Below are 24,700 nucleotides of genomic sequence, written 5' to 3'. Positions count from 1 at the left end.
CAGACTTGCTGTGTGTTTTGGGCTTTACATAGGGTCTTTTTCGATTTGAACCAAAAAGGATACACTTTACTCAATTAAAAGGGCCTTTTTCGTATTTTATTCTGGAACGATAGGGCCCTGAATAAACTTTAAATTTCTGTAAAGATTTTCAAAATTCTATCGTTTTTTGTTTGTCTGAAAATCCTTAATTTAGCTTTTGTACATTTTATGGAATTAGTTATTTCGAAAAAATACACAAACACATTAGAAGAGCTGGTAGCCATAGAAACATTCAACATTGTACAAAGTCCGATTATACAAATAAGAAAATTAGCCACCAGAGGTCAGTGGCGGCGATATGGATGACTGATGTCAAGGCCATGGTCAGTGATGATGTTTATCGTCATGGTGTACAGGTGGTCGGCACACCACCACAGGCGAGTGGGAGTGGTGGATGATGTAGTCGCTGACGCTGCCGATGAGCGTTCTCCGGACTTTACCCAGTCCTCGAGTTCCAGTCACGATGTAATTGGCGTTCACTTTGTTGTCGAATTCACAGACTGCTCGACCCACCTTGGTTTCGTCCAGCGCAACGAACTCTCCTGTCACCTAGAAACGAGAAATAATAGGACCTACATTGTGACACGAAAGGAGTGGTTGGTTGGTTGACGACGCCTCAACACCCTTTAAACTACAGCTTTTAGGTGTCTGTTACTCTAAAGGCAATCTAATTAAAATTAGCTCCACTATTACATGTGGACCTAACAGCAGCCAGTTGGAGCTCATGTCCACCAATCAAAACCTTACTTGCAGAATCATGCCAGTGATTTGAAAATAATTTGAAAATATTCCGAATTATGCTGAGGTATACGATATGTTTCATGTGAATTACGAATGCCTTATTTAGACCAGTAGAACTAATTTTAATCGGATTGCTAACAGCACTGCGTAGTCTCCAATGTCCAGGTAACATTTCGTCTGTAAATAATAATTTAAATATTGACCAATCACACTTCGTATTTTATAACGTTATTTGGGAGCATACACATTCTAAAACTATCGGGCGAGTCTATTTTAGTGGCCGCAGTACAGCGAACCATACCAATACGTACGGGATGGGTTATCAGTCTTCAATTTTACAATAAAAATTATTTATTTATTTATTTATAAAAAAAACCCCAAAAACTAAAAACTAAATCAGTCTTCAGTTTTACATTACAAATTATTTATTTTATAAAATAAAACATGCTTTAAGGCATTCGTAATTCACACGAAACATGTCTTATACCCTCAGGGTAATTCGGAATGTTTTCAAATTATTTTTAAATCACTGGCATGATTCTGCAAGTAAGATTTTGATTGGTGGACATGAGCTCCAACTGGCTGCTGTTAGATCCACATGTAATAGTGGAGCTAATTTTAATTAGATTGCTCTAAAGGTGACGACACACGATTCGAGTGTCTCTAACGAGAATAGCAGGGTGACAAGACGACATCAACATTTCTTTGGTTGCTATGAAATCGGCTATTCTTGTACGATGCAGTCGTATTCAGGAACCATTTTTCAGGTGCGCTGTTTCGGCGCAGTGCTGCGCAGAACGTGGAAGACGGAAGCATCAAAAGTCGGTTCCATGGTGTGCACGGAAACATGCTCTTTATTTGTTCGCCTTTGCGATGTTCTTAATTGTTTTAGAGGGCCGTGTGGTCCCAATATGTTAGACGAGTGGGCACCTTGTTACCTCCGCGGTTTTACGACGGGGAAATTTTAGCGATGTCCGAATATGTCACCAGTCTAATGAAAAATAGACAAGGTCGCTGTGGCACTTGTAGGTATTTGTTATTACTGTAGTCACCTTATTTCTATGTTATAAATGCGATTACGTCTTAACGCACATTTTGTTTTAATGTAGTATATTTCCCTATTCCTAGAGTATACGGAATTTTAGTGTGTGTGACGGGACGTGCTCTTATTTGTTTTTCGCCTGTGGCGATGTTAATGTTTTAGAGGTCGTGTGCAGTCCCAATATGCACTTTAGACGAGGTGGGCACCTTGTTACGTAATACCTCCGCGAGTTCTGTTTTACGCTGTGGAAATATCACTTGTAGGTATTCGGTACCGCCTTGTACCCCAGGCGATATTCGATTTTTGTAATAAATAGCTAGGATTTAGATTTATCGAGGAGAAACAAAAGGAAGGCTCCCAGGGAACGTTAGTCCGTTTGGACTTGGAAATATATATTTTTCTGCTCTGTTGTATAACCTTGATGTGATTGATGTGACTTTAAATATTTTAATACTGTATTATACCCATATTATTTAGACAGTGTTTCCGGTAAACTGACGAAGTAAATTGTAGGCTTCACTGTTCTAAACTTATTAAAGCTTAGCCAGTCATCCTAGAGGACCTAGGTAAACCGTAGGTTATTGTCTTTATTGTGATAGGTACCAGTATTAATTCTGTATTACAAGGTTACTGAATGAGTAGTTACAGGTTAATTAAAAATTAACCAGTTAGGAATAGAGTTGTAATTCCTTTATTAATTAAGTTCCCCTGGCAGCGTTTCTCAATTATCACACGTGTGTGTGTTGTATCACGGTGAAGTGATTAGAATATTGTGTAAACTAGACACCTAGTGATTAACTAATTAAGTGCTTAGTTCTGGGTTGTTATTATTATTGTTGTTATTAACTAATTAACTGCGGCAAATATATTTGTCAGCTTAAGGTTAATACAAATTCCAAAGTGTATTGTGTTTTGTTGTGTTTTCTAGTGAACTAACGTGCTATATTATATATAGTTTATATAAGATCTTATCTCTGATATACCTAGAGACGAGCCACTCGGGTATTGGACTGCCCGATGCAGAGCGATCTAATAGATATACAGTTAGGAGAGATATTTGGATAATCGAGTTTTATTCAGTTACGGGTATTATAGGATCCCCGTGATAGGAGTAAAAATTGGGGCGCTCGTCCGGGATCTGAAACGGAACATGCATCTTTAAAAAGTATTGTTTGTAAATGGGGGCTTTATAAATTATTTTTACAAATTAACCAGAAGTAGCAACGTTGTTCACTAGAAAATTAATTAATAATAAGTGCGTCATACCTAAACATGGATAAGAATTTGCTGGATAGGCATACACTCAGTGTATTGGAGATTAAGCGAGCACGTAAGGCCGAGTTAGGTGAAATCGCAAGTGAGCGGGAAATTGATTTAACATCAGCTAAAACCTTAGGTGATATAAAGACAATTATTATCCAGGAAGTTTTTGGTGATAGGCCTGTTATGGAAGACAGTGAGATTGTTCCAGAGATAGACATAAATGAGTTAAGTGTGGAACAACAATTAGCTTTTAAAAAACTTGAGTACGAAAAAGAAGAACGTGCATTAGATAGAGAGAGAGAGAGAGAGAGAGAGAGAGAGAGAGAGAGAGAGAGAGAGAGAGAGAGAGAGAGAGAGAGAGAGAAGAGAGGGATAGAGAAAAATAATAAAAAGAGAAAGGGAAGAGGGATAGAGAAAAGGAAGATAGAGATAGAGAAGTGAGAGAGATAGAGAGAGAGATAGAGAGAGAGGGATAGAGAAAAAGAAGATAGAGATAGAGTAGAGAGAGAGAGAGATAGAGAAGGGAGAGAGAGAGAGAGAGAGAGAGAGAGAGAGAGAGAGAGAGAGAGAGAGAGAGAGAGAGAGAGAGAGAGAGAGAGAGAGAGAAGAGAGAGATAGGGATAGAGAATTCCAGTTAGCAAAATTAAAAGTGGAACATGAGTTAAAGTTGAATACTGAAGAAGTTAGACGGGAGGCATGAAATGGGTTTAACATGTCGGAGGCTTATAGATCAGTGCCTGTATTTGACGACCAGGAGGTAGATATGTTCTTCCAACTTTTTGAACGGGCCGCTAAGCAGCTAAATTGGCCGCAGTCTAAGTGGACATTGTTAGCCGTGTCTAAGTTTAAAGGAAAGGCTAGCGTGGCTTATAATTCAATGAGTGATGAGCGAGCAAGTCAGTACGACCTAGTTAAGGCTGCAGTGTTGAGGGCTTATGAATTACGACCTGAGGATTATCGGTTACGGTATAGCGAGTTGAGAAAAACGCAGGGTCAGTCTTATAGTGAGTTTGTGGCTAAGAAGGCAGGGATGTTTGATAAATGGGTGGTGTCTCATCAGGTAGAGTCATATACCGAGTTACGGGAGTTGTTGATCTTACAGGACATTAAAAATGGATTACCAGTTAGCTTACGTATTCATTTAGAGGATCGTGATGTCAAAAAGATAGAGAAGGCAGGCATAGTGGCAGATGATTACGTGTTAATACACAAAGCTCAGGCAGTACAGTGTAGCTCTTTACAACAGGGTGATAAGAAGAAATTTCAGACAGGTTTTTCCCCGGGAAAGTAACTATCGGGGAGAGTCTTCTAGTTGGTCAGCTAGTCAGGCAAGGAATGCACCTGGTGGGCAAAGTAAGGATAAACCTGCATTATCAGCCAATGCACGAACTTTTCGTCCACATTGCAGTTACTGTAAAAAGGATAACCATCTTGTCGGGGACTGTTTTAAAAGGAAACGCGATAAAGTGCAAGTGGTCGGTTTAGTGAGATCAGCTCCGTTAGCGAGAGAGTTAATGGTTAGTCCCATTGCAGAGAAAGTAAACCCGTATGTGTCCACTGGTATGGTTTGTGATGTGAAACAAGAGTTGTGTCCTAAGGCAATATCAATCTATCGAGATACAGGGTGTAACCTGTCGGTTATAACGTCAAAGTGTTTAGCTGGTATTGAAAATTCAGATACAGGACGTAGTTTGGCCTTAACCTCGGTTACTGAAGAAAATATGGTTGTCCGGTTACATAACGTTTTCTTGTGTTCGAAGTTTGTGGCGGGACCAGTCGTTATGGGTGTTGTGAAGGACTTGCCTGTTGAAAACATAGGAGTTTTGTTGGGTAACGATTTGACTAGTCAGTGTTGCCAGCCCCAAGGTGACAAATTGTTAATTGAAGACAGCCCTTTACCCATAAAAGAGTGTGAGGTTGATGAGATTAGTTATCCTGCGTGTGTAATGACTAGGGCTATGGCCAGAAAGGTAGCACGAGACCCAGAGGAAAATTGTGATTTGTCTGATACGTGTGTGAGCCATGAAGTTGGAGTGGATGAGGTTATCAGTAAAATGGTAGATAAGTCAACTGAGGAACTAAAGGTGGTGGAACCTGTTGACGTCCCGCAGAGGGTAAATGAACCAGTTGTGTTTGATAGAGGGGACTTACCTTGTAATAGACAAGAGTTAATCCTAGAGCAGGGGGCTGATCCAAATTTGTTGGCAGCTCGCACTACATTGTTAACTGAGAGAGTATTAATGAATAAGAGAGTTAGAGATAGGAGGTTGCCGGCGACCGAACTAGCTAGGAAGCATCTGAGCTATGCTCAGAGCAAAATAAAATCAGTGTTTGATAGGAAGGCTAGGAGTCGGGAATTTAAACCAGGGGATAAGGTGCTGCTGTACCTTCCCATTAAACGGGGTTCATTACAGAACTGGTATTTCGGTCCCTATGTTGTGCACAAACGAGTTAATGAGACAGGGTATGTGATAAACACTCCTGATAGGATTAGGAAAAGTAGGTATTGTCACATCAATTTGCTAAAAGGTTATTTTGACAGACTGCCGATAGTTCCAGAGTTACCTGTCCAAATTGAGAGTCACTCAATTTCCTGTGATGACGTCAAGACTGCAGAGATCAAATTAACCAACAGCCAGATTCTAGCAGACTTGAGTCCGGACTTGCACCTTGACAGCCCCCAGCGAGCAAAGTTGACTACGTTGATTCAAGACAATGTTTCCATTTGTCAGGACTTTCAAACGGTTACCAATACATTAAGCCAGGATGTGCGCTTGGAACCCAAAGCTACACCGAGTCGACAGCATGCCTATCGGAGAAAACCTGGAAAACGTGCGACACTGATAAAGAAGGAAACGAAGTTCCATTGGTCAGATGAATGCGAGAAGTCATTCAACCGTCTCAAGCAGATGCTCTCCTCGTCTCCCGTGATGGCAGCACCAGACTACCGAATGCCTTTCAAGCTGGCTGTGGATGCCAATGACGTGGGAGCTGGAGCTGTGCTGTTCCAGGAAGACGAAAATGGACTGGACCATCCTGTAAGTTTTTTCTCGAAAAAGTTTGACAAACACCAGGTGAACTATTCCACTATAGAGAAGGAAGCTTTGGCCATGGTACAAGCTCTGAAGCATTTTCAGATCTACGTGAAATCGGCATTGCATCAAGTGGTGGTCTTTACTGATCATAATCCGCTTACTTTCATTCACCGAATGAAAGCCACCAACCAGGAATTCCCAATTACCATTGAACACATCAAGGGCACTTCCAATGTAATCGCTGATGCCCTGTCCCGAAGTTGAACGTTGGGATAATGTGGTGACGTTCTTGATTTCTGTTTTTTTTTTATATATTTTATTGTATACCAGGTACTCAGAGACTCAGTGTGATTACTGGTAGTCACCTTATTACTATGTGTTATAAATGCCCGGATGCGTCGGTTAACGCACATTTTGTTTTAATGTAGTATATTTCCCTATTCCTAGAGTAGAGGAAATATCCTTTTTGAGGTGGGTGTGTGTGACGGAACATGCTCTTATTTGTTTTTCGCCTGTGGCGATGTTAATTGTTTTAGAGGGTCGTGTGCAGTCCCAATATGCACTTAGACGAGGTGGGCACCTTGTTACGTAATACCTCCGCGAGTTCTGTTTTACGCTGTGGAAATATCACTTGTAGGTATTCGGTACCGCCTTGTACCCCCAGGCGATATTCGATTTTTGTAATAAATAGCTAGGATTTAGATTTATCGGGGAGAAACAAAAGGAAGGCTCCCAGGGAACGTTAGTCCGTTTGGACTTGGAAATATATATTTTTCTGCTCTGTTGTATAACCTTGATGTGATTGATGTGACTTTAAATATTTTAATACTGTATTATACCCATATTATTTAGACAGTGTTTCCGGTAAACTGACGAAGTAAATTGTAGGCTTCACTGTTCTAAAATTATTAAAGCTTAGCCAGTCATCCTAGAGGACCTAGGTAAACCGTAGGTTATTGTCTTTATTGTGATAGGTACCAGTATTAATTCTGTATTACAAGGTTACTGAATGAGTAGTTACAGGTTAATTAAAAATTAACCAGTTAGGAATAGAGTTGTAATTCCTTTATTAATTAAGTTCCCCTGGCAGCGTTTCTCAATTATCACACGTGTGTGTGTTGTATCACGGTGAAGTGATTAGAATATTGTGTAAACTAGACACCTAGTGATTAACTAATTAAGTGATTAGTTCTGGGTTGTTATTATTATTGTTGTTGTTAACTAATTAACTGCGGCAAATATATTTGTCAGCTTAAGGTTAATATAGATTCCAAAGTGTATTGTGTTTTGTTGTGTTTTCTAGTGAACTAACGTGCTATATTATATATACTTTATATAAGATCTTATCTCTGATATACCTAGAGACGAGCCACTCGGGTATTGGACTGCCCGATACAGAGAGATCTAATAGATATACAGTTAGGAGAGATATTTGGATAATCGAGTTTTATTCAGTTACGGGTATTATAGGATCCCCGTGACACATGGTTATCAGTAGCAACGGTTCCATATGTACGGCCCTAATACAGAACGTGGAAGACGGAAGCATCAAAAGTCGGTTCCGTGGTTACCAGTAGCAACGGTTCCATATGTACGGCCCTAACACAAAACCAGTAAAAATATTGGTGTCATCATTGCAGTAAGGCAACTTAAGAATTATATTTTCAACATTTCTTCGCGCAGTATATATCTTGCATGTAATCTCGCCCCGTCATGTTATTTTATTAAAACAAAGAGACAGCTTTTAAATAAGATCTAAGAGAAAGTGAAGAATGAGGCGTCATGAGAATATAATAAAACAAATATTAAAGGAAGCTGAAGTTGGTTCGATATTCAACGTTCAACATTCAATATTGAATATTGCTCTGACAGAACAACATTCAACATTCATTTTTTATTTGAATTATACAACATTCTTCAAAATCTACGATACACATTTAAGTGTATGTCCTGTGTTAATATGATGAATGGAGGGTGGCTTAGAGATAAAAAATAATCTGGTGTAGCTCGGAAATAAAACATAGAGATAAGTCTCGCCGAACTCTACAAAACAAAGTGATTATATAGCAAAATAATCAACAACACACGCACACATCTGAAACTAACAACAGAATGATTATTATGTAATAAACAAGTGTTCAGTAGTGCACATCCCACCTATATATAACAAATACTGGGTGACCCAGGGCCAACTTTCACGCTAACGCCCCGTCAAACTATATGGTACACAGTATAGCTACACCACACTCGTTTACAGGCACACAATTCTGGAACTAAACAGAGAAAGTTTATCAAATTCTACAGATCCATCATCTAGTGCATATTATATGTAAATGTGAAGGGTCTAGGGAGGCTAAAAACTCTATCTGAACGTGACGCCCCGTTAAAGGTCGAAATTCGGAGATCAGCTCAATATTCAGATTAGACCCACAATTCTGACACTAAACATAGAATGTTATTGATATAATCAACAAGTGTTCAGAAGTGCACATCCAACACTCTCTACTGCCGAAGGCCACACAAGACGAGTGTCTCGTACGAGAATAGCCGATTGTAAAAAGTAAAGTTTGTTTTATTTAACGACGCCACTAGAGCACATTCATTTTTTTATCTTAACATCGACTATTGGACGTCAAACATATGATCATTCTGACACTGTTTTTTTTAGAGGAAACCCGCTGTCGCCACATAGGCTACTCTTTTACGACAGGCAGCAAGGGATCTTTTATTAGCGCTTCCTACAGGCAGGATAGCACAAACCATGGCCTTTGTTGAACCAGATATGGATCACTGGTCGGTGCAAGTGGTTTACACCTACCCAATAAGCCTTGCGGAGCACTCACTCAGGGTTTGGAGTCGGTATCTGGATTAAAAATCTCATGCCTCGACAGGGATCCGAACCCAGTACATACCAGTCTGTAGACCGATGGCCTAACCACGACGCCACCGAGGCCGGTAGAATAGCCGATTGCGACAAGACAACATTACGATTTTATCGGTTGCTATATTTAAGTAATTTTGCGGTCACTCACGTTGTTTTCGTTGATCTTTTGTAGGAATTTTCTCTTCAGGTGATCTGACTTCGCATTAGCCTCGTCGATCATCTCCTCAATCTTGGCAGCGGCTGTCAACAAAAACCCCAAATAACATTATTTTGTTTAACGACACCGCTAGAGCACATTGATTGGAGCTATTGGATGTCAAACATATGTTAATTTTGACTTATAGTCTTAGAGAGAGGAAGCCAAGGGATCTTTTATATGCAACATCCCGCAAAAACCTACAAAACAACTACAAAACCCCCAAACTATATTAGTCTCAAAACGTTACGGGTCAATTATCAAATTTTTTGTGGGGGTAGAGTCATGCTGTCCCGGAAAATATATTAAACCCCCAAAGAACAAACAAACAAACAAACAACAACAACAACAACAACAACAACAAACAACAAACAACAACAACAAACAACAACAACAAACAAACAAACAAAACCAATATGATTATTTTCCCTTTGAATCATAATAATTAGTCTGGTTGTATAATTTTAAAAATGAATATATTTTTGCCAAAAATAAAGGAAAATTAATTCTTGATTCTTCTGAATCAGTATACCCTAGAGAGTTCCAGGGGGAAAAAGATCCCCATGTCCATAATATTAATATTATATCGGTATGAGGATAATACCGCATATCCATAAACCCAAATAGTCTAGATTGACTGAGTCACTAATAAACGCAATAAGTTTTAGATGTACTGCGTCACTAATCGAGCCTGTTCCTTATACACGTATTACCGGCATATTAAAAGTTCAAGCACGCCCGCTTTGGGCTCACTTTTCCGAAAAAATATATGCCGTAGGCAGCACTGAAGTATTTATTTTATTTTATTTTATTTTATTTTATTTTATTTTTTAATTTAATTTCATTTTATTTTTTATTTTATTTTACTTTTATTTTATTTTATTTTATATAATAATAATAATAATAATAATAATAATAATAATATAATAATATTATAATAATAATAATATTATTATTATTATTATTATTATTTTTTTTTATTTTTATATTATTATTATTATTATTTTTTATTTTTTTTTTAAATTATTATTATTTTTTTTTTTTGAGGGGGACACTTACATGGGGCGCCCACACTGCCTATGAGTCGTGTTACTGGGCAAAAGGCAAATATTAAAGGTGGAGGGGAAAAGTGTGTAATGGGGTAGGAGGGGCACACTAATGGTAGACAAACAATTGTAATTTAAAACTCATACAAAACACTCATCCCAATTATCCTAATTATTACGCAAATTATTACGCAACTTCAATTATGTAAACTATATTGATGGGTACATGGAATTGAAGACTTCGATTATGTAAACTATACTGATGGGTACATGGAATTGAAGACTTCGATTATGTAAACTATACTGATGGGTACATGGAATTGAAGACTTCGATTATGTAAACTATACTGATGGGTACATGGAATTGAAGACTTCGATTATGTAAACTATACTGATGGGTACATGGAATTGAAGACTTCGATTATGTAAACTATACTGATGGGTACATGGAATTGAAGACGACTTCGATTATGTAAACTATACTGATGGGTACATGGAATTGAAGACTTCGATTATGTAAACTATACTGATGGGTACATGGAATTGACGACTTCGATTATGTAAACTATACTGATGGGTACATGGAATTGAAAACTTCGATTATGTAAACTATACTGATGAGTACATAGAATTGAAGACGACAGTTAATTAACTACTAGAGTAGTAATGTTATAATGTGTGACTGAATGTCGGTGGTGTCGAACTGACGGCAAATAACATGGTCACCTTCTGACACACTGGATCGAGGCTTTTGGTTCCAAAGCTTGTTTTGATTAACGACACCACTTGGACAGGGACGTACCCTGATCAAAATCCTAGGGGGAGACACCACTTGGACAGGGACGTACCCTGATCAAAATCCTAGGGGGAGACACTACTTGGACAGGGACGTACCCTGATCAAAATCCTAGGGGGAGACACTACTTTTTATAAACAAATCAAACACATACAAATTAAACCCAGAGATGTGTATGCTATTTTCTGGAGTAAAAAAAAAAGAGAAAAAAAGTGAGATTCCCGGAGTGTATGGTACTGCACTAGAGACCGGCCTCGGTGACGTCGTGGTTAGGCCATCGGTCTACAGGCTGGTAGGTACTGGGTTCGGATCCCAGTCGAGGCACCCCACTTGAAGAAGAAAATGTACGTGTATATAAATAAATATAAAAATCTGGTTTGTACCCCTCACTCCTGATATCGTTCCTACAGGCATGTACTACTATTTTATATATTTATTTTATTGCAAAATCCAATAAGAATGACCGATATGTTAACACGTCACAGGTCAATTTTGAGGAAACCACTGTTTACGCTAAGTAGCAAAACATTACAATTCAGAGAGTAAATTCGCTAAATTATATTAAATTTTGTTATCGATTAATTTGTAGTTATTTATCATACATACATAAAAAATATATCAAAATAACTTTGAAAATGCATGTTATATAGAGCGTTGAACAGTGCATTTCTCACATGCAATGCATTGCGGACTGCAATAATAACCACCCAGTTACCCAGTCTTTATGTCATTTTGTAGTTGTCGAGACTCATTGTTTAATAAGTTCTATTTGGATGTAATATGCAATGAAATAGGTACGATTTAATTTGAGCATTTGATTTATATGATCTAGATGTTCTCATCTTTAAAGGGACATTCCCGAGTTTGCTGCATTGTAAGATGTTTGCGACTAATAAAATATTTCTACGATTAAACTTACATATTAAATATATTTTCTTGTTTAGAATATCAGTGTCTGTATATTCAATGTGTTTCTGGTCGCCTCAATATTTGTAAGAAGCCCAAACTGGATCTTGTCTTCAAATAATTTCGTACGTACGAAAAAATTATATTTTATGAGAATAAAATGAAAATTAACCTAGTACAAATATTAGAACGATCAGAGACACGTTTAATATACAGCCACTGAAATTTTATGCAGAGAAGTATATTTGATATGTCATTACAATCGTTAAAAAGTCTCTGTTAGTCGATTACATCTTAAAACTTACAGCAAACTCAGGAATGTCCCTTTAATTAGATCGAACTTTGTTTTACTAAGAATACTTGATTTTTCTTATATCTATATATAACAAAAATGTTAATTTGCGAGTAGTACAGGGATCGCACCGCTATTTCAGCCAATGAGCGACGTGTAGGCCACGAATTTAGTTCCATGAAAAAGAGTACCTCTTTTCTTTATTTTATTATGTTGGTGTCTGAACAGACTTGGGGTAACATTGCCTCTTGATTTTGGCATATCAAACTGACAGATGCATATCTGCTTAGCTACAGGCAAGAGCATTGTTTGCTATGCCTGTGGTACATATATTTAACGAGAGTAGCCTCCCCTCCATTAACCCATGTGCTTAGGAGAGTAGATAATTGAAATTGCAGGTGGCGAAGTATCAATTTTATTTGCTTAAATCCTGTCACAGAGGCTGTTCTCTTCATGTCAGGTAGTATATAGCACCTACTGTTAATAATTTAGTCAGTGCTTGGCTTTATATTTGTACTGTCACCAATGTATAATCAATAGTGGTGAGATACCTACAAGGGAAACCACTCTCAACAACAATGTATTATATAGTTAGTTTCCATAAACCATGCTCCATACTGGAAGAATTATTTCTGGCTACGGGCCTGCTTAATAGTTTTCAGAGCAGAAAATGGGAGGGTGATTTTACCCCAGGCAACCCAAGCCTAGGACTGAATTCTCTTTACTCTTATCAATAATTTGTTAAAACAGCACCAAAAACACAACTCAACAAATACATTATTTGTCAGTATTTAAAATGTGTACATACCTTTAATATTAGTTAAACATTATGCAAAAATAAAACACACAGATTGTAACAAGAACTTTACTTTATTATTTCAAAGAAGACCACGTTCTGACTGCAACTGATGAATTATTTCTGAAAAAGAAATACACACCAATAAGCATTAACGCATCTTAGGCCACAGAAGGAAGGTAGTTTATATGAGAAAAACATTACGATAAAATGCAAAAGTAATACGCCAAAACAATATGAAAATTTAAAAGTATGTAACAGAAACTAACATACGCTGACTAAATGCATTTACCATTATCATATTGAATACGTATCTCTGCACATAGTACGTTAAAACGTATAGATTCAGAAATATAAATAATGAATCTGTAAATTGTTCTATTTTGGTACATATATTCAAGAAATATAAATAATGTATTTTTGTATATTGTTTTACTGTAGTACATATAGAGTCAGAAATATAAATAACGAACTTGCAAATTGTTTTATTGTAGTACATAAACATTCAGAAATACAAATAATGATGGTTTGTTGTTTTATTGCTGTACATATAATCCAGAAATTTAAATAATGAATAATGAATGTATAGTTTTATTGTAGTACATATAGAGTCAGAACTATAAATAATAAAACATAAATTTGTATATTGTTTTATTGTAGTACATTATTGTGATTAAAAAACACAAATAATGAATCAGTATGTTGTTTTATTGCAGTACATATAGAGTCAGAACTATAAATAATAAAACATAAATTTGTATATTGTTTTATTGTAGTACATTATTGTGATTCAAAAACACAAATAATGAATCAGTATGTTGTTTTTTGCAGTACATATAGATTTAAAAATATGCATAATGGATCTGTATATTGTTTTGTTGTACTACATAGAGAGTTAAATACATGTATATATAAACAAGTTACGAACAACGCAAATCTGCTCCTGCCAAGTTAACGAGCTTTTAATCTAAATTTCAAAATCGTCATCGTGAATGCTTCTAGTGAATTCTTCCAGAGTCATATCATCATCGTCTGAAACAACAACAATAAATAGAATAGAATAGAATAGAATAGAATTGAACAGACAGAACAGAACAGAACAGAACAGAACAGAACAGAACAGAATTGAATTGAGTAGAATTAAACTTATATATTATAATAAATTATTAAAACAAACGGAAGTCATATCACTGTACAAGATGGATTCCCAGGGGTTTTGGGCGTTCGGGCGACAACCTACCCCACCCGTCTCCGCTGAGTCAAAAACAATCTTTACAGTGCAATATTAGGCTATTCTCTATAGGGGTTCAGGAGAAATGCAGACAAAATGGTTACACGATTGAAATTCGACCCATCACCCCTCCAGATCGAAACCACACTACGCCCTGAGTTGCACTTCAATCGTACCGTCTAAGTCCATCATAGAGAAGAATTCCTGCGCGTCACGTGTCCCCATGACGTGTTCCAGTTCCTCGAAATCCAACATCCCGTCCTGGTCCAGATCAACTTCTTCAACGTCTCGGCCGGACTTCACTGCAACGACAGAACAGTATGGAGTTTGTCTTGTTTAAAAGTTAAACATTGTTTTAACGACAAATCACATTGGATTGGATTGGAAATAATTTAACCTGCACTTTCAGAGCAAGGTGTTGTAGCGCACGCATGTCGTGGGCGCAAGTTCTGGCATGAGCCATTTCCTTCGTTCAAGACAGGAGGAGAGTAAGGAAAATAAGAATATTACATACACAAACCGTCAAATTTAAAGTTAAAGTTTGTTTTGTTTAACAACACCACTAGAACACATTGATGTATTAATCATTGGCTATTGGATATCAAACATTTGTTAATTCTGACATATAGTCTTATAGAGAAAATCCGCTACATTTTTTCATTAGTAGAAAGTGATCTTTTATATGCACCATCCCACAGACAGGATAGCACATACAACAGCCTTTGATATACTAGTCGTGGTGCACTGGCTAGACTGAGATATAGCCCAATGGGCCCACCAACGGAGATCGATCCTAGCCCGACCGCTCATCAGGCGAGCGCCCCTGTCTAATTTAACGACTCTACATTGATTAATTACTCATTGTCTACTAGGTGTCAAACATTAAATAATTCGGACACGTAGTCAGAAGAAACCCGCTACATTTTTCCAAGTCTCTTCCGCTATACAAAACAAAAATAAAAATAAATAAATAAAAACAGCAAAGGGTCTTTTATAACTATTATGCATTAGCTCTTAGACAGGAAGGCGTAGCACAGTCTGTGATTAATTAGTCGTAGGGCATTGGCTGAGACAAGCAAATTGTTAAATTATCCCATCTTAGATATTTTTCCAAAGCCCATCCGACCATACCCGATCATAGCCGACATTTGCCGAAGATACTTACCCCCCCCCCCCCCCCCCCCCCCCCCCCCCCCCAGCTAATTACGTCCCAGGCCCCCCGTTTTACGAAGTGATCTCAACACCAAGACCACCATTTAAAGTGCTTAACTGTCTAACAAAGCTTCGTATGATACCATACTTTTACCAGTCAAAATTTCGTTTGGTTAACGACACCACTAGAGCACATTGATTTATTTAACATCGGCTATTTGATGTCAATCATTTGGTAATTCTGACATATAGTCTTAAAGAAGAAACCCACTAAATTGTGACATTAGTATCAAGGGATTTTTTTTATATGCACTCAGACAGGATAGCCCATACCACTCCCTTTGATATACCAGTCGTGGTTCACTGGCTGGAACAGGAAATAGCCCAATGGACCCACCGACGGGAATCGATCGTAGACCGACTGCGCCTCATGCGAGTACTTTACCACTGGACTACGTCCCGCCCCTTTACCGGTAAAACACGTACATTTACATTCACACACAATCACATTGTTACGGACACATTAACGTACCTCCTTGCTTAAAATTCTTCCACCAATTTTTTACTTTTTCCTTTTTACCCGAGACCCAGTTCTTGATTTTACGATTTAGCCACCAGGCATCCGCATCAGGTAGGACAACCAACACCAACAGAACAGCAACCAGTATGAGCCTCATCTGACAAAAAACCAAAACAACAAACATTCATAAACAAGTAGTATATATATATGAAGATGTGTATATACATTGTATATATTATTTCAGTGGTAGAACATCATAGGTTGATTGCCCTTAGTGCGAATAATGGATTCGGGATTTGCCTAATCAGTGTCACGTCACATGACTAGTAAATTCTATCGAGGAAAAACTCGTATTGACAAAACATTCATTGCAACATTTTTGGTGCTTATATCCAATTGAGGTTCAATCACGCTGTCCTGGACACACATACCTCAGCTACCTGGGCAGTCTGTCCATGACAGTGGGTTAGTTGTTAGTTAGTGAGAGAGGAGAGGGTGTAGTGGTCGTATTGAGTCGTTTAAAACTCGCTATGGGTGGGAGTCGATACCAGGCAGCGTTATGTCCGATGGCTTAACCACAACACCACTTAGCATTTTTGATAAATGTTCCGTTTGGTATACAGAAATATTAAAAAACCCACCCCACAAAAAAAAAAAAAACAAAAAAACAAAACCCAACAATAAATCAGGAATAATTAAGATTGTTTACAACAACTATTTGATCATCTAATAGAGTGAAAACATCCATATGGAAGTACTAATGCTTTTATTTTGGCATAATTAAGATCACTGTGTTGGAAGACTGATATTTTAACCTGAACAATTTTAAAACTCTAAACACCGTGAACCGAATTTATGAAGCCTGTTTTTCTTAAAACTACTCTAGCTATAGGATTCATAAATTCGTCTCCGTATGTTGAAAGTAAAAATAATATACAATAAGAAAAACAAAGAAAGAAAAAGAATATTTAAAACTACTATTGTTTGGTATCTAACATATGATTATTTCTGTTAAAGGGACATCCCTGAGTTTGCTACATTTTTAAAGATGTTATTGACTAAGAGAGACTTTTAACGATTGTAATTACATATCAAATATATTTTTCTGCATAACATATTAGTGACTGTATATTAAACGTGATTCTGATTGTTCTCATATTTGTACTAGGTTAAATTTCATTTTATTTCCGAAAACATTTTGTTTTTTTCATACGTACGAAATCATTTGAAGACGAAATCCAGTTTGGGCTTCTTACAAATATTAAGACGACCAGAAACACATTGAATATACAAACACTGATATTTTAAACAAGAAAATATATTTAATATGTAAGTTTAATCGTAGAAATACATTATTAGTCGGAAACATCTTACAATGCAGCAAAATCATAAATGTCCTTTTAAGAGAGAGAGAGAGAGAGAGAGAGAGAGAGAGAGAGAGAGAGAGAGAGAGAGAGAGAGAGAGAGAGAGAGAGAGAGAGAGAGAGAGAGAGAGAGAGGGGGGGGGGGGGTGGGGGTGGTTAATAGAAAAATGAAAGGTGATTTACATGTACGCATATCTACTATTTCTCATTAAACTATGCATCAAAAATACAGTTTCGTAACATCATGAACTAGCAGGAATAAATTACCTTGTTTGATCCTCGTGCCTTTGTTGCATCAAGGTAACCAGTCGGTATTTTATACCTGCCTAAAAAGCGGATCTAACACAGGCAGACATCTGGTGACTAGGTGACAAAGTTAATTACTGGTTCAATGATTTATTCGGTGTTTATTCTGATAAGCGATATTCATTTAGTTTATATATACTTTTATGAGTAATGTAATGTTCATGCAGAGTGGTTTAATATATAATAATATAATATATATAAATGTGATTGCATACAACCTATTTGCAGATTTAATACAAAATTACAAAAAAGAAAAGAAAAGAAAAGAAAAGAAAAAAGTCATTTTATTCATCGAGTGGTCGATTCATATACTGATATCATTTTGTGTAAGACGTTGGTAAAATTCCTTTCATGCATTATATAATTTAACCCCCACCCCAAACAAATTTAAAGTAAAACAATACAACTATTATATGCTTTCAGTACTCACAACAACTCCATATTCAGTGTGTACAGACTTGAAAAACAAACCAAGAATCACATACGTTTCTCTAATACCCAGTAGCCCAGTGTCTGTTGTCGTTAAACATCCATTCGTTCATTGTTTAAATATGGTCTTTAATACCCAGTAGCCCGGTGTCTGTTGTCGTTAAACATCCATTCGTTCATTGTTTAAATATGGTCTTTAATACCCAGTAGCCCGGTGTCCGTTGTCGTTAAACATCCATTCGTTCATTGTTTAAATATGGTCTTTAATACCCAGTAACCCAGTGTCCGTTGTCGTTAAACATCCATTCGTTCATTGTTTAAATATGGTCTTTAATACCCAGTAGCCCGGTGTCCGTTGTCGTTAAACATCCATTCGTTCATTGTTTAAATATGGTCTTTAATACCCAGTAACCCAGTGTCCGTTGTCGTTAAACATCCATTCGTTCATTGTTTAAATATGGTCTTTAATACCCAGTAGCCCAGTGTCAGTTGTCGTTAAACATCCATTCGTTCATTGTTTAAATATGATCTTTAATACCCAGTAGCCCAGTGTCTGTTGTCGTTAAACATCCATTCGTTCATTGTTTAAATATGGTCTTTAATACCCAGTAGCCCAGTGTCTGTTGTCGTTAAACATCCATTCGTTCATTGTTTAAATATGGTCTTTAATACCCAGTAGCCCAGTGTCTGTTGTCGTTAAACATCCATTCGTTCATTGTTTAAATATGGTCTTTAATACCCAGTAGCCCAGTGTCTGTTGTCGTTAAACATCCATTCGTTCATTGTTTAAATATGATCTTTAATACCCAGTAGCCCAGTGTCTGTTGTCGTTAAACATCCATTCGTTCATTGTTTAAATATGGTCTTTAATACCCAGTAGCCCAGTGTCTGTTGTCGTTAAACATCCATTCGTTCATTGTTTAAATATGGTCTTTAATACCCAGTAGCCCAGTGTCTGTTGTCGTTAAACATCCATTCGTTCATTGTTTAAATATGGTCTTTAATACCCAGTAGCCCGGTGACTGTTGTCGTTAGACATCCATTCGTTCATTGTTTAAATATGGTCTTTAATACCCAGTAGCCCGGTGTCTGTTGTCGTTAAACATCCATTCGTTCATTGTTTAAATATGATCTTTAATACCCAGTAGCCCAGTGTCTGTTGTCGTTAAACATCCATTCGTTCATCGTTTAAATATGGTCTCTAATACCCAGTAGCCCGGTGACTGTTGTCGTTAGACATCCATTCGTTCATGGTTTAAATATGGTCTTTAATACCCAGTAGCCCGGTGTCTGTTGTCGTTAAACATCCATTCGTTCATTGTTTAAATATGGTCTTTAATACCCAGTAGCCCGGTGACTGTTGTCGTTAAACATCCATTCGTTCATTGTTTAAATATGGTCTTTAATACCCAGTAGCCCGGTGTCTGTTGTCGTTAAACATCCATTCGTTCATTGTTTAAATATGGTCTTTAATACCCAGTAGCCCGGTGTCTGTTGTCGTTAAACATCCATTCGTTCATCGTTTAAATATGGTCTTTAATACCCAGTAGCCCGGTGACTGTTGTCGTTAGACATCCATTCGTTCATTGTTTAAATATGGTCTTTAATACCCAGTAGCCCGGTGTCTGTTGTCGTTAGACATCCATTCGTTCATTGTTTAAATATGATCTTTAATACCCAGTAGCCCAGTGTCTGTTGTCGTTAAACATCCATTCGTTCATCGTTTAAATATGGTCTCTAATACCCAGTAGCCCGGTGACTGTTGTCGTTAGACATCCATTCGTTCATGGTTTAAATATGGTCTTTAATACCCAGTAGCCCGGTGTCTGTTGTCGTTAAACATCCATTCGTTCATTGTTTAAATATGGTCTTTAATACCCAGTAGCCCGGTGACTGTTGTCGTTAAACATCCATTCGTTCATTGTTTAAATATGGTCTTTAATACCCAGTAGCCCGGTGTCTGTTGTCGTTAAACATCCATTCGTTCATCGTTTAAATATGGTCTTTAATACCCAGTAGCCCGGTGTCCGTTGTCGTTTGACATCCATTCGTTCATCGTTTAAATATGGTCTTTAATACCCAGTAGCCCAGTGTCTGTTGTCGTTAAACATCCATTCGTTCATTGTTTAAATATGGTCTTTAATACCCAGTAGCCCAGTGTCCGTTGTCGTTAAACATCCATTCGTTCATTGTTTAAATATGATCTTTAATACCCAGTAGCCCAGTGTCCGTTGTCGTTAAACATCCATTCGTTCATTGTTTAAATATGATCTTTAATACCCAGTAGCCCAGTGTCTGTTGTCGTTAAACATCCATTCGTTCATTGTTTAAATATGATCTTTAATTTGTTTTACTCGATATATTTGGAAAACCAGGGCGGGACATAGCTCAGTGATACAGCGCTCGCCTGATGTGCGATCGATCTAAGATCGATTCCCGTCGGTGGGCCCATTGGGCTATTTCTCGTTCCAGCCAGTGCTCCACAACTGGTGTAGCAAAGGCCTTGGTATGTACTATCCTGTGTTTGGGATGGTGCGTATAAAAGATCCCTTGCTGCTAATGAAAAAGAGCAGCCCATGAAGTGGCGACAGCTGGTTTCCTCGCTCAATATCTGTGTGGTCCTTAACCATATGTACGACGCCATATAACCGTAAATAAAATGCGAAGAGTGCGTCGTTAAATAAAACACTCCCTTCCTGGAAAACCACAGCTGTTCAGAAGAGGATACAACTGAGCACATTATTTTCATTACGAATTGTAAATCTCACATTGTAGGCGTTCACGTTTGTCAATATCCCCAATGAAAGTTCAACTGCATATAGTCATTACGTATTAATTTGTATTTCATTAGAAAAGTTATTGAATAATTCTCAAGTATGTAAAACCATAAATATTCTAGTACTTGCATAATATTCCTTAGTAAAGAAAAGGGTTAAGGAAAGAAAAGGAATAAATGTTTAAAGACTTCTCAGCACATTTTAAACTACGGCTATTTGGTGTCTAACATATGGGTATATCGACACATGACTGAAAGAGAGATAGAAAACCTACTGCCCCTCCACGTTCGTTTGAAATGCCCCTCCCCCCCCCCCCTTTAAAATTCTTCATCCATAATATTCAATACTAAATTGCCATAAAAACGCGTCTTCGGTCATCTTTATTTAAAATCTAGCCAGTGCTCCACAACTGGTGTAACAAAGGCCGTGGTATGTACTATATTGTCTGTGGGATGGTGCATATAAAAGATCCCTTGCTGCTAATCAAAAAGAGTAACCCATGAAGTGGCAACAGCGGGTTTCCTCTCTCCATATCTGTGTTGTCCTTAACGAAATGTCTGACGCCATATAACCGTAAATAAAATGTGTTTAGTGCGTCCTTAAATAAAACACTTCCTTCCTTCCTTCTTTATTTAACAAAAATGTCTGGTAGCATTTTCCCGAACTCCTTACATATTACATCTCACTCCGTTTGAGAGCTCGACTCATGTGTCTTCGTCAAACTCAGTTTGTCATTTTGTGAACTGTGTGACCCCCCCCCCCCCCCCCCTCTTTAGAAAATCCTGAATCGGCCCCTGATTTTATATGCTTTTTCTCATAGACAGCCATAGACATAGACAGTACATGCCACGGTTTTATGGTGTATCAGCCGTGGGATCGGCTGGGACGGAGAAACACCATCTGATGAGAGCGATCGATCCTTCAACCCATCGAATCACAAGCGAGCGCTCTAACACTGAACTACATCCCATCGCTTGGCACACAGTAACAGACTAGTAGGTTGCTAATCATTTCGTACCATGATCATTTCGTACCGTAGTCATTTCGTACCATTGCAAAAATTTATTTCGTACCATTGCATAAAGTAATTTTGTACCATAGTCATTTCGTACCATGGTCATTTCGTACGATGGTCATTTCGTACCATAGTCATTTCGTACCATTGCAAAAAGTAATTTCGTACCATTGCAAAAAGTAATTTCGTCCATAATCATTTCGTACCATGGTCATATCGTACCATGGTCACTTCGTACCATCATTTAAACTCATTTTGTACCATAACATAAACACGAAAGTTATCTTGCATCATATCTCGCCAATATATAATAATAGAATGATTATAGGATAAAATGTTATAAACTTTCTTGCTATGGTGTGTTGTTTTTCTTCTTAATTTCTTTACTGTCGACACAAGAAAAAACCCAAGCAATTAAACAAAAGTAATAATAAAAAAAACCGATTGATTCCTTGAATCAGTTTATGTTATTTTTATTTTTTTTCACAGTTACAGAATTCATCTGAAAGATGATTTATTTAACAACAAATGTTGATTCCTTCTCCCACCCGATTTTTAAAATATATATCATATTTGTCGATAAAAAGCCTAAAATAAATTCATGGCCCCCATCTGTTACCTGGACACTGCTAAGTGACAAATAGTATGACTAATACGAACAGACTTTTCACAGTGGTATGAAATGACCATGGTTCGAAATTATTTTTCAGAATGGTGCGAAATGACTTTGGTGCGAAATGACTATGGTACGAAATGACTATGATTCTACTAAAATAGATGGATGACTAATAACATGGCGGCAAAATATAACAGTTATCACATGTATTGCAATCAAGGAGTGAACCTGGCAGTGTGAATGTAGCAACTCACGATCATATGGTGTTGGGTAGCATCTGGCTTTTATTCCTCGTCTAGTGAAGAGAACGAATGCATTGATGATTTTTAATATTCAAACTAGACCTGTGTGCAGAAGTGGGTGGGGTTCAATGGTCGACTAGGTAACGTGTGCGTGATATTAACACTTGCGTTTATTTATTTATTTATTTATTTATTTATTCATTTTAATTTATTTTCGTGCTTATATCTAAGGTTCAACCACGCTGTCCTGGGCACATATCTCATCTATCTGTGCAGTTTGTCCATTGATTTATTTATCATTTGCTATTAGATGTATAGTCTCAGAGAGGAAACTAGCTATATTTTTCCATTAACAGCAGGGGGTCTTTTATATGCACCATCACACATACAGGATAGCATATACCACGGCTTTTGTTATACCAGTCGTAGTCCACTGGCTGGGACGAGAAATAGCCCAATGGGTTCACGCATCATGCGAGCGCTTTACCACTGGGCTACGTCCCGCCCCGTTTGTCCATATGGGCGGTCGATAGGCATATTTTAGAGACAGAGCCAAGGGCAAAAGGGCGCATTAACCAAATCCCTGAAAAGGGTACTTAAATGAAAATTGTAAATAAAATGTTAAAAAAGGAGTATTTAATAGTAGTATAAGGGCCTGTATGGCGTCATGACCTTGACCTTGGTATGAGTCATAGGTGTGTCGTTATAGTCTGACCTTGGCCGTATTAGAAATTACTCCGATTGTGTGATGCAAAAGCCCTGGTTTCAGTGAAAACTGGTCTGGTAGACGTGTTCAGAGTAACGTTCCCGCCGAGGCCAATTGTTTGATTGGTATCACGGTTCATCGAAAAGGCACCGTGACACTAGCTGTACTTGAAATATTTTTACCGACAGCCGCTGGCTGAACACACAACATGACAGGTATGGCAAAGAAAGGATTGCTTGGCTAGTGTCGCGATTCTCCGATCCATCTATAACTCGTTCCGCCTAAATTATTATAATCCAAAGGTTGTAATAACCAACTGCGCAAGCGCGGCAATTGTTGGTCCTTTTCGGTTGTTTTCCATTTGATATTTGATGTATCACCAGTTCGAGGGAAATATAGCACAACACAGAAGGGACCGATAATTTAGTTCGAGCGAAGCCTTATAATCGACTCTGGACGTATTCGACCCATCATCAGTTAATATACGGGTTTACCGGACAAAAAACTCGGGACTTCGTTTTTGGTTCGAGCGTTGCGGTGTGATCGACCCTTCTGAGGTCGTGCGAACGAGATTCTACTGTATTGTGTTGTTATCTTTAAATGAAAAATAAATCAAGGCTCCTTCTTATTAAAAAAATTCGCCGTCTCAAAATTTGTGAGAGAAGTGACTTCGCTCTATTTGGACCTCGCGTGAGGCATGCATAATAGTCTTATCATCAAAGCAGCAACCTAATTTCCAACTTTCACCAAAATCATCTTTATTTAATATTGGACATATTAACGGGGGAGGGGGTGGGGGCGAACTCAGAAATAGTTGAGACAGCAAAACATATATTTAAAAAATCGGAGAATGGGTCTACTGAGGTGATTCGATCTTATGACGCAACTACCTCAGGCTAGCACACAACCGACTAAGCTATATCCCGCCTGGGAAAACTGGGAGCGAACTGACTTGGGGCGAACTGGCCTGGGTACGAAACGTCTGGTACCTTTGATGAATGACTTGGATCATGTGTTTTAATTCTTCATACTGTTATTTAATGGACAATTTAATGATAAGAGACGGTTAATACAGATCGATGTGTTTCCCGATATTGATCACCTTTCACCCTCCCAATCCGAAAATAAAATCAATGAACCTGCTACTCTACGTCATTCATAATTTTTTCGCGGGAATTTGACGTCATTGTAATTTATGCCGATACTCTATTTCAGCACAATTTTACATTTAAAACGCATCTAAACATACAAATGGAATCAAATTCGCCACTCTTAATCACTGGTTAGACATTTAAGCGCAGGTCTG

General features: G+C 37.7%; 3 protein-coding genes across 3 annotated transcripts in view; all 3 read right to left on the bottom strand.

The window, feature by feature from the left end:
- LOC121367540 (universal stress protein PHOS32-like) overlaps nucleotides 1-24,700 on the bottom strand; it is a 77,650-nt gene that overhangs the window by 156 nt on the left and 52,794 nt on the right. The gene's annotated exons all lie outside the window — the stretch shown is intronic.
- Nucleotides 6-9,517, bottom strand: LOC121367542 (universal stress protein Slr1101-like). The gene is made up of 2 exons (XM_041491775.1): nucleotides 9,153-9,517; nucleotides 6-588 (listed from the first exon to the last, which is right to left on the bottom strand). The coding sequence occupies exons 1-2, from the start codon at nucleotides 9,222-9,224 to the stop codon at nucleotides 364-366; spliced, it is 297 nt and encodes a 98-aa protein (XP_041347709.1). The 5' UTR covers nucleotides 9,225-9,517; the 3' UTR covers nucleotides 6-363.
- LOC121367541 lies at nucleotides 13,092-17,618 on the bottom strand. Its single transcript, XM_041491773.1, has 5 exons — nucleotides 17,571-17,618; nucleotides 15,952-16,096; nucleotides 14,444-14,569; nucleotides 13,965-14,068; nucleotides 13,092-13,159 (listed from the first exon to the last, which is right to left on the bottom strand). Exons 2-4 carry the CDS (start codon nucleotides 16,094-16,096, stop codon nucleotides 14,004-14,006), a joined length of 336 nt encoding a protein of 111 aa, XP_041347707.1. The 5' UTR covers nucleotides 17,571-17,618; the 3' UTR covers nucleotides 13,092-13,159; nucleotides 13,965-14,003.

The sequence above is a fragment of the Gigantopelta aegis genome, chromosome 3 (assembly GCF_016097555.1).
Source record: "Gigantopelta aegis isolate Gae_Host chromosome 3, Gae_host_genome, whole genome shotgun sequence".
NCBI lineage: Eukaryota > Metazoa > Mollusca > Gastropoda > Neomphalida > Peltospiridae > Gigantopelta > Gigantopelta aegis.
This window is presented reverse-complemented; position numbering and strand designations above follow the sequence as displayed.